The following is an 11,604-nucleotide window of genomic DNA, read 5'->3' as shown; positions in this document are numbered from 1 at the left end:
GCAAGGTCAAAGGGTTACGCGAGTTAATTCTTGCTAAATGTACAGGGATATGACGGCTAGTACCAGCTATAGAGACGCAAGGTCTAAGGGTTATGTGAGTTAATTCTTGCTAAATGTACAGGGATATGTCAGCTAGTACCAGCTATAGAGACGCAAGGTCAAAGTGTTATGCGAGTTAATTTTTACTAAATGTACAGGGATATGTCAGCTAGTACCAGCTATAGAGGCGCAAGGTCAAAGTGGTATGTGAGTTAATTCTTACTAAATGTACAGGGATATGTCGGCTAGTAACAGCTACAGAGGCGCAAGGTCAAAGTGGTATGCGAGTTAATTCTTACTAAATGTACAGGGATATGTCAGCTAGTACCAGCTATAGAGGCGCAAGATCAAAGGGTTATGTGAGTAATTCTTACTAAATGTACAGGGATATGTCGGCTAGTACCAGCTATAGAGGCGCAAGGTCAAAGTGTTATGTGAGTTAATTCTTGCTAAAAGGACAGGGTTATGTGAGTTAATTCTTGCTAAAAGGACACAATTTCACAGGGATCTGGAGGCTATTACTAGCTATGGAGGCACTCACAAGGCCATAAGGCTTTTTGATTTAACAGTTACCTTAGGAACACACAGTATCAAACATAATCAACAATAGCATTTGCCACAAAAATATTTATTTTTATGTAAGACAAACACTACAAGTCACAATACATGTATGTGTTACTACTTGTGCTGGTATCTTAAAAGTCAACAATTACTGTAAGTGGTCAAAAGATGAATGTAAATGGCTTCATTAAAGTAAATGTGTACTGTAAGCACACTCATTTTAGCACACTTCAATTTCAGCACATCATCAAATGTTTAACAGAAGCACATTGATGAATTAGTGCACTTACACTATATCTGATAAGAAATGATGTAAAGAAGCTTAGTCTCAATCAGTGCTATCACAATTTAACTCAATATAAAGTGAAAAATGGGCTGAGATAAGATCATTGCTAAATTATGTACATTTACGGTTAATATTGATGAATGACAGGTGACAAGTGCCCAGTATTTTAATTTGAGGAATGATAACCAGGTGTCCAATACTCCAGCGTTTTACAATCATACTTCTCTGTATTGTGATAAATGATGGGGATATTTAAGGTCTCGTGCAGCTTTTCTTCATCCAGTTGACTAGCTTTCAAAGGATAGATTTTCTTTTGCTATTTAACTGTCTAAGTACCCCAGCTATTTCGTAAAGAAGTCACTTTAAATTTGAACGAATCTGCATTAAAGAGACTTCTCTGTAAACACTTGGTATGTAATTGGTCTATATACTTTTATTAGGGCATGGTGAGATCCATGTTTCCATTGCAATTTTACATTGAGTAAATACCAAGACGGATAAATCTAAACTGAAAACTTCAGAAAAATGATGGAAAAAAGGTTATTTGATAAAACACTTGCAATAAATAAGATAACAGCTCTAAGTAGGGAAGTTGTAAGGGTCTGACACAACACTGTTATATAACAACCCAGGTGCCTGTATCAGCTGTAGCTCCGCCAATCTAGCACTCTTTGGTCCACTCTAGATATCAGCTGTAGCTCTGCCAATCTAGCACTCTTTGGTCCACTCTAGATATCAGCTGTGCTATGATACTAGTAAAACCATTGTAGTATTGATACGTGGTAAGAATGACTTGGATCAGGACAGTATAACCCATCTATGTCAGATAAAGTTCCATCAACCACAGTACACTGAAGTAACCTTGAATGTTGGAATTACTGACACAAACCACAAACACAAAGTACTGATGCCATCCTTTGTCACTTCCATCATGTGAGCACTACCTGTCCATGTTACAGTACTGATGACATCCTTTGTCACTTCCATCATGTGAGCACTATCTGTCCATGTTACAGTACTGATGACATCCTTTGCCACTTCCATCATGTGAGCACTATCTGTCCATGTTACAGCGAGCACCAGTCACTATCATTGTACAATCAATTCTCATATGATTCAGGTAAAAAGTCTGCCAGCTTGTGTGAGTGGTCCTTAACACCACCTTTATAATGATGGTCATGTCTTGGGCTCTGATTTGGAATGAGTAGGAAGGGCATAGGGAGCTCCAAGGAACTGGTCAGCAATGCGCTCTGCCTCCCTCAGGCCACTCAGCAGTGCACCATGGACAGTGGCAGGATAGTTACGGATTGTGTGTTCACCAGCAAAGAACATGCGTGGCTGGGTCCCGGGCTGTAGGGATACAGGCGTGGCCATCAGGTCATAGTCATTTCCTGTTCATAAAACACACAGTATATAAAAAGTAGTAATTTCTTCAATAACATTCATCAGTTTGGAAATATGTGATATCAAAGTTTTACTTTCTACACAAACAATGTACGCATTAAATGTGTCGCAACCTTTGAAGACCCACTGGTCAAGCTATGAGTGACTGAGTGAATTGCTCACTCAGTCATAGACCAGACAGTCTTGAAACGTTGCGACACATTAAATACGAACATTGTTTGTGTAGAAAGTAAAACTTTAATATCATTATAAAGTAGTATTTAACTACAGGATGAGGGACAACTACCATATTTTCACAAAACACCAGGACATAGTATTATTCTGTACACAAAACACATGGTACAGACCTTATGTGTGTACTGTAAAAGGGGAGACAACCACATGTCCTCTATGTTAAAAACATGGGGCGTTTTAATGTAAACTAGTAATAAAGAATTAATATTGTAAAAATGACAGACTCTAATACAAATAATGTGAATTAAGGACCTACCATAAATCAGGTTATTTACACTGGCTTAGAGTTTTACAACCCTAACCCTAAGTTATGTAATTAAACTTACAAGAATTTTAAAATCGCAATCTAGACAAGAGAAGGAACTTAATTTTTGTGAATGTCTTCAGTTGACTTTCGTATAAAAATCCAAATATTTACTTATACTCCCTAACTTCTGTTCAACTAGACAATAATTCCAGTCTATTTTAAAATAATTCTTATCTTTTATATGAATCACTTTCTCTCTATTATGGTTATGAAGTTTATTTTCGTGCCTGTTTTAAACTCGTCCTATTATTCTGCAGATCACATTTTCGCAATGATAATAATAACCTGCGTAATTGTGAAAAATATCACTCCCACAAAACTATCCTGCTATATGGTATCTATACATAGGGGGACTGCATGTAACCTATAATTACCTGATGAGCCAGCTGCAACATAGGAGTAGGATCCGCGTGCCCAAGGATCAGCCCTCCATCGTGTAACGAGCGTCTCCTTAGGCTGTCAACATAGAGAATTGTGTTGAGTCTAAATTGTACAGGTTTATCCAAGTGTTAAATTGTCACAAGGGTGTCTTTAGGCTGTACAGACATAAATGATTCTAAACACGGTTTACATTTCATGTGTGTTTCTCCTGCTGTTGTATTGGAAAGCTATAAACTCGTTAGGCACAGCAGCTGTTGCATTGGAAAGATATAAACTCGTTAGGCACAGCTGCTGTTGTATTAGAAAGATATAAACTCGTTAGTCACAGCTGCTGTTGTATTGGAAAGCTATCTATAAACTACTCGTTAGGCACAGCTGCTGTTGCATTGGAAAGCTATAAACTTGTTAGGCACAGCTGCTGTTGTATTGGAAAGCTATCTATAAACTCGTTAGGCATAGCTGCTGTTGTATTGGGAAGCTATCTATAAACTCGTTAGGCACAGCTGCTGTTGTATTGGGAAGCTATCTATAAACTCGTTAGTCACAGCTGCTGTTGTATTGGAAAGCTATCTATAAACTCGTTAGGCACAGCTGCTGTTGTATTGGGAAGCTATAAACTTGTTATGCACAGCTGCTGTTGTATTGGGAAGCTATCTATAAACTTGTTAGTCACAGCTGCTGTTGTATTGGAAAGCTATCTACAAACTCGTTAGTCACAGCTGCTGTTGTATTGGGAAGCTATAAACTCGTTAGGCACAGCTGGTGTTGTATTGGAAAGCTATCTATAAACTTGTTAGGCACAGCTGGTGTTGTATTGGAAAGCTATCTATAAACTTGTTAGTCACAGCTGCTGTTGTATTGGGAAGCTATAAACTCGTTAGGCACACCTAGTGTTGTATTGGAAAGCTATCTATAAACTTGTTAGGCACAGCTGGTGTTGTATTGGGAAGCTATAAACTCGTTAGGCACAGCTGCTGTTGTATTGGGAAGCTATCTACAAACTCGTTAGGCACAGCTGCTGTTGTATTGGGAAGCTATAAACTCGTTAGGCACAGCTGCTGTTGTATTGGGAAGCTATAAACTTGTTAGTCACAGCTGCTGTTGTATTGGGAAGCTATCTATAAACTTGTTAGGCACAGCTGCTGTTGTATTGGGAAGCTATCTACAAACTCGTTAGGCACAGCTGCTGTTGTATTGGAAAGCTATAAACTTGTTAGTCACAGCTGCTGTTGTATTGGAAAGCTATCTACAAACTCGTTAGTCACAGCTGCTGCTGTATTGGGAAGCTATAAACTCATTAGGCACAGCTGCTGTTGTATTGGGAAGCTATAAACTTGTTAGTCACAGCTGGTGTTCTATTGGGAAGCTATCTATAAACTTGTTAGGCACAGCTGCTGTTGTATTGGGAAGCTATAAACTCGTTAGTCACAGCTGCTGTTGCATTGGAAAGCTATAAACTCGTTAGGCACAGCTGCTGACAGCTACTTTAGTATAAGTCAACATTCTCTTTTACTTGGAGACTTTCCATTGAGACAAAGAAAACATGAAGCCAACTTATCAAGGACAAGTCGCGAGCATGAAACTACGCAATGATGGACAAGGGAACTCTTACACACACACACTTAAGAGTATGGGAATACGAAGCGTAGTAACTTGAACCAAATATAGTTCGGAACTTTCACCGATTAAAAACGCCAATGTTGAAGATCTTTACATATTTTCTTTGATTTTTTTGTCTTATACAGATATATTGTACCAAATTATTCGGTCCAAAAAGCGCAGTAATCTGAGATTGATATAGTTCATGATGCTCACTGAAAAAACTTTGGCCTTTTTGTAAAATTTTACCTTTTTTTTTTTGATTTATTGATCGTTTTCATATGTGTTTTATCATTTTGTAGCATTAATCATACCATGAAATAATCAACACAGTATTTTAAAGATATTCCGCAGAAGAAGAAATTATGTTGTTTGGTTTTGATTTGCCCAGGCAGTGCATAGAAAGTATAACAATATTTCTGCCTCTCACCTGTGGCACAGCATTGTTTCCAAAGATCCCTTTAAGGACAGCAATGGAGCGCCCAACAATGACATCATCACTGACATTCTCCATGATAGCAGCAGCTTCTCCTGCCACTAGAGCCAGGAGGACAGGAGCCTTGTACAGGTTCCAGAACAAGAACAGTTCTCCCCGGCTGGCTGTAGTACTGCCCACATGGCCAAACAGGTTTGCATTTGGATCCCAGAATACACGGTCAAAGCAAAGTACGACCTTGGGAAAATGTGGGAAAATCCATTACAACAATTATCAAAATATATCTTAACAGCATTTCAGATATCATTTCAATAATGCCAGACCTAAACATCTGAAATCTGTTACTCCGTTGCTATAAAAGTAACACGTTATGAGCATCAACTAAAATCACCTTCCCTAATCTAAAAGGCAGAGATCATTCTGGTTAAGGAATATAATGCTCACACTTAGGCTGAATTCCAGCAGATTGACATTTTAGCAGGCTTTCAATGACAAATCATATGACCAATCAATACAAAAAATGATGGGTCATTTAGAAATTTGATGGACAAATTATCCCCGGGCCCCTTCCAATATGACCACTGGACATGTTATTATAACAATTCATATAGCTTATAAACTTGTTCAACAAATGACCTTGTGTAAATATAAAAAGAACACCACCCTAAATTTCCAATGTTAAGTTCTCTCTGTTATAAACTGGTTCCTGTGTTGGAATTCATTGGTAAAATAGACCTACCTTATTCAGATTGCCAAAGCCCATCCTCTGTATGGCTGCCGACTTCCAGTCTGGGAGGGGTGGCACAAACTGGACACTGTTAAGGCCATTGCCACGGATACACTCCTTCATAACGCCAAGGGGCAGTGTGCACAACACTGCATCCCCCTTCAGTGTCTGGGGCCCTGTGTTGTTTTTGGCATTACTCACCACGACCTCCACACCTTAAAGTCAATAACACCATAACATTTTATTTAGGTTTATGAAAGTCTTCTTCAACCAAAGATGCATTACACTACCGTAACAAGCAAACTATGATCAACACAATGCTTTCTTTATGATAAATCCCATGTGAGAGACTCAATGGTGCAGTACTCGCTCACCCGTGAGAGACTCGTTGGTGCAGTACTCGCCCACCCGTGAGAGACTTGTTGGTGCAGTACTCGCCCACCCGTGAGAGACTTGTTGGTGCAGTACTCGCCCACCCGTGAGAGACTCGTTGGTGCAGTACTCGCCCACCCGTGAGAGACTCGTTGGTGCAGTACTCGCCCACCCGTGAGAGACTCGTTGGTGCAGTACTCGCCCACCCGTGAGAGACTCGTTGGTGCAGTACTCGCCCACCCGTGAGAGACTCGTTGGTGCAGTACTCGCCCACCCGTGAGAGACTCGTTGGTGCAGTACTCGCCCACCCGTGAGAGACTCGTTGGTGCAGTACTCGCCCACCCGTGAGAGACTCGTTGGTGCAGTACTCGCCCACCCGTGAGAGACTCGTTGGTGCAGTACTCGCCCACCCGTGAGAGACTCGTTGGTGCAGTACTCGCCCACCCGTGAGAGACTCGTTGGTGCAGTACTCGCCCACCCGTGAGAGACTCGTTGGTGCAGTACTCGCCCACCCGTGAGAGACTCGTTGGTGCAGTACTCGCCCACCCGTGAGAGACTCGTTGGTGCAGTACTCGCCCACCCGTGAGAGACTCGTTGGTGCAGTACTCGCCCACCCGTGAGAGACTCGTTGGTGCAGTACTCGCCCACCCGTGAGAGACTCGTTGGTGCAGTACTCGCCCACCCGTGAGAGACTCGTTGGTGCAGTACTCGCCCACCCGTGAGAGACTCGTTGGTGCAGTACTCGCCCACCCGTGAGAGACTCGTTGGTGCAGTACTCGCCCACCCGTGAGAGACTCGTTGGTGCAGTACTCGCCCACCCGTGAGAGACTCGTTGGTGCAGTACTCGCCCACCCGTGAGAGACTCGTTGGTGCAGTACTCGCCCACCCGTGAGAGACTCGTTGGTGCAGTACTCGCCCACCCGTGAGAGACTCGTTGGTGCAGTACTCGCCCACCCGTGAGAGACTCGTTGGTGCAGTACTCGCCCACCCGTGAGAGACTCGTTGGTGCAGTACTCGCCCACCCGTGAGAGACTCGTTGGTGCAGTACTCGCCCACCCGTGAGAGACTCGTTGGTGCAGTACTCGCCCACCCGTGAGAGACTCGTTGGTGCAGTACTCGCCCACCCGTGAGAGACTCGTTGGTGCAGTACTCGCCCACCCGTGAGAGACTCGTTGGTGCAGTACTCGCCCACCCGTGAGAGACTCGTTGGTGCAGTACTCGCCCACCCGTGAGAGACTCGTTGGTGCAGTACTCGCCCACCCGTGAGAGACTCGTTGGTGCAGTACTCGCCCACCCGTGAGAGACTCGTTGGTGCAGTACTCGCCCACCCGTGAGAGACTCGTTGGTGCAGTACTCGCCCACCCGTGAGAGACTCGTTGGTGCAGTACTCGCCCACCCGTGAGAGACTCGTTGGTGCAGTACTCGCCCACCCGTGAGAGACTCGTTGGTGCAGTACTCGCCCACCCGTGAGAGACTCGTTGGTGCAGTACTCGCCCACCCGTGAGAGACTCGTTGGTGCAGTACTCGCCCACCCGTGAGAGACTCGTTGGTGCAGTACTCGCCCACCCGTGAGAGACTCGTTGGTGCAGTACTCGCCCACCCGTGAGAGACTCGTTGGTGCAGTACTCGCCCACCCGTGAGAGACTCGTTGGTGCAGTACTCGCCCACCCGTGAGAGACTCGTTGGTGCAGTACTCGCCCACCCGTGAGAGACTCGTTGGTGCAGTACTCGCCCACCCGTGAGAGACTCGTTGGTGCAGTACTCGCCCACCCGTGAGAGACTCGTTGGTGCAGTACTCGCCCACCCGTGAGAGACTCGTTGGTGCAGTACTCGCCCACCCGTGAGAGACTCGTTGGTGCAGTACTCGCCCACCCGTGAGAGACTCGTTGGTGCAGTACTCGCCCACCCGTGAGAGACTCGTTGGTGCAGTACTCGCCCACCCGTGAGAGACTCGTTGGTGCAGTACTCGCCCACCCGTGAGAGACTCGTTGGTGCAGTACTCGCCCACCCGTGAGAGACTCGTTGGTGCAGTACTCGCCCACCCGTGAGAGACTCATTGGTGCAGTACTCGCCCACCCGTGAGAGACTCGTTGGTGCAGTACTCGCCCACACCTGCATGTCAGGGATCGAGAAAAAAAGGCGGCAAATGTGGGAACCCCCTGTAGAAGTAATTCTCTCTACTTCTAACTATCTTCTGTTTCCGAGTGGCTTGCTTGGCTTTATGCTGAACCCAGGTAATTTATAAGGAAGGCAATGGCTTCTGTCCTGATGCTGCGGCATACCAAAGTCCTTAACAAGCCATTTGGATTGATATGTCTAGCCTGTGCCCCACTTTAACCATCAATGCACTTATCAGAGAAACTAACTTAAACGCAAAAACTTAATGTTGATGGAGATGCTAACAAAGTCAATGGACCATGAAAGGTAGGTTGCCTCTAGCATTTGATACAATGGGCTGAGATGTACTTCCTAAGATGCATCTATGGTCGAAGTTTGGTTGGTCTAGCACTTAACCTTTCAGTGATACTAACTTAAACACAAAAACTTAATGTTGACGCCGCAGCCGGATAGCAACACCTCAGTCAGATAGCAACACCTCAGTCAGATCCCCAAGTCAGATAGCAACACCTCAGTCAGATAGCAACACCTCAGTCAGATCCTCAGTCAGATAGCAACACCTCAGTCAGATAGACCTCAGCCGGATAGCAACACCTCAGTCAGATAGCAACACCTCAGTCAGATCCTCAGTCAGATAGCAACACCTCAGTCAGATAGACCTCAGCCGGATAGCAACACCTCAGTCAGATAGCAACACCTCAGTCAGATCCTCAGTCAGATAGCAACACCTCAGTCAGATAGACCTCAGCCGGATAGCAACACCTCAGTCAGATAGCAACACCTCAGTCAGATCCTCAGTCAGATAGCAACACCTCAGTCAGATAGACCTCAGCCGGATAGCAACACCTCAGTCAGATAGCAACACCTTAGTCTCGCTTTGGCTTCTTTGTGGTGGTGAGACAAAAATAGTAGTTGATATTCCCTGTTTAATGTTCTAAATTATGGAAATAGCAACAACTGGTTCACCTGTTATCAGTATAATGTGACCGGGCTGAATGCTATGCTGGGTGCTCTCGGCTTGGTATTTCAGTGAGATAGCCTACAAAGTCAGCATCAGATCTATTCTCTGCCAAGGAGGCAATTACACCAACATACCCTGCCTCCAGCACACATACACACATGCATGCATACATTACACACATGGAGGCACACCCTTAAATGACCTTAGCTGTTGATAGGCATTTAACACTTTTTAACAAAAAGAACAAAAGCACTCACCATTTGGGTTACAAGTGACCTTGCGTACAGCAGTATTAAGTTTGATGTCCACCCCTTCAGACAAAGCCACAGGAACACAGGAGTATCCATTTCTCACTAGTAACAACACAAACGGTTGGTAGCATATTCTTTTTTAAATTAAATGTTAACATTATTAGCTGAAAATTGTACAGAAAAGTGCCTCACATAATTCCAGTTACTCTATCATTGCAAAGGGACATGTATCTGAATCCAGTTACTCTATCATTACAAAGGGACTTGTATCTGAATCGAGTTACTCTATCATTACAAAGGGACATGTATCTGAATCCAGTTACTCTATCATTACAAAGGGACATGTATCTGAATCAAGTTACTCAATCATTACAAAGGGATGTCTCTGAATCTAGTTACTCTATCATTACAAAGGGATGTCTCTGAATCCAGTTACTCTATCATTACAAAGGGATGTATTTGAATCCAGTTACTCAATCATTACAAAGGGACATGTATCTGAATCCAGTTACTCTATCATTACAAAGGGACATGTATCTGAATCAAGTTACTCAATCATTACAAAGGGATGTATCTAAATCTAGTTACTCTATCATTACAAAGGGATGTATCTGAATCCAGTTACTCAATCATTACAAAGGGAGGTATCTGAATCTAGTTACTCTATCATTACAAAGGGAGGTATCTGAATCGTCATCAGAAGGAGAATACAGTCACTACTTTAATTAGTGATGTTAAAATACAATTATTAACATGGAGCCCTTCTTTCATGTATTCTAATTAAAATAGTCTGACTTAATAAGCAAAGCTTGACATGTATAGTTTTTGAGTTTTGTGAGAAATAAACAACAATAAATCAACATTTATTTGAGCTTCTTCCAACCATGTATTAAACTTTAAAACATATGATAATACTCGATCTTTACTGAAGGATATAACCAAATCATTACCATGGATAGGTATTTACTTCATTCTTAACAACAAGCTAAAAGAACAAGACGAAGCAAATGTTGCTCTGCTGGATATCCATAGAGATCAAGATTGTTCCATGAGAAAGAGTGACAAGTTACCAGCTGCCCTCGTTTAGTACCGAGACGACAGGTGACTTAACTTAGGCAGAGACGACAGGTGACTTTATTTAGGCAGAGACGACAGGTGACTTTACTTAGGCAGAGACGACAGGTGACTTTACTTAGGCGAAGCCGAAAGGTGACTTGCAAAGACGACAGGTGACTCTACTTAGGCAGAGACGACAGGTGACTTTACTGAAGCAGGGACGACAGGTGACTTTACTAAGGCAGAGACGACAGGTGACTTTACTTAGGCAAAGCCGAAAGATGACTTTACTTAGGCAGAGACGACAGGTGACTTTACTTAGGCAGAGACGACAGGTGACTTAACTTAGGCAAAGCCGAAAGGTGACTTTACTTAGGTAGAGACGACAGGTGACTTTACTTAGGCAGAGATGACAGGTGACTTTACTTAGGCAAAGCCGAAAGGTGACTTTACTTAGGCAGAGACGACAGGTGACTTTACTTAGGCAGAGACGACAGGTGACTTTACTTAGGCAGAGACGACAGGTGACTTTACTTAGGCAGAGACGACAGGTGACTTTACTTAGGCAGAGACGACAGGTGACTTTACTTAGGCAGAGACGACAGGTGACTTTACTTAGGCAGAGACGACAGGTGACTTTACTTAGGCAGAGACGACAGGTGACTTTACTTAGGCAGAGACGACAGGTGACTTTACTTAGGCAAAGCCGAAAGGTGACTTTACTTAGGCAGAGACGACAGGTGACTTTACTTAGGCAGAGACGACAGGTGACTTTACTTAGGCAGAGACGACAGGTGACTTTACTTAGGCAGAGACGACAGGTGACTTTACTTAGGCAGAGACGACAGGTGACTTTACTTAGGCAGAGACGA

At 43.7% G+C, this 11,604-nt stretch overlaps 1 protein-coding gene across 2 annotated transcripts in view; it reads right to left on the bottom strand.

The window, feature by feature from the left end:
• Nucleotides 1–656: 656 nt before the first annotated feature.
• Nucleotides 657–11,604, bottom strand: part of LOC110454266 (lysine-specific histone demethylase 1A-like) — a 30,479-nt gene continuing 19,531 nt past the window's right edge. For both annotated transcript variants that reach the window (XM_021503693.1, XM_021503694.1), the window contains exons 14-18: nt 9,683–9,778; nt 5,987–6,189; nt 5,242–5,484; nt 3,206–3,287; nt 657–2,277 (exon numbers count right to left, since the gene is read on the bottom strand). In XM_021503693.1, coding sequence (XP_021359368.1) covers nt 2,063–2,277; nt 3,206–3,287; nt 5,242–5,484; nt 5,987–6,189; nt 9,683–9,778 — 839 coding nt within the window. In that variant the 3' untranslated portion in view covers nt 657–2,062. The remainder of the gene's footprint in view (nt 2,278–3,205; nt 3,288–5,241; nt 5,485–5,986; nt 6,190–9,682; nt 9,779–11,604) is intronic.

The sequence above is a fragment of the Mizuhopecten yessoensis genome, unplaced genomic scaffold (genome assembly GCF_002113885.1).
Source record: "Mizuhopecten yessoensis strain PY_sf001 unplaced genomic scaffold, ASM211388v2 scaffold7743, whole genome shotgun sequence".
Taxonomy (NCBI): Eukaryota; Metazoa; Mollusca; class Bivalvia; order Pectinida; family Pectinidae; genus Mizuhopecten; species Mizuhopecten yessoensis.
This window is presented reverse-complemented; position numbering and strand designations above follow the sequence as displayed.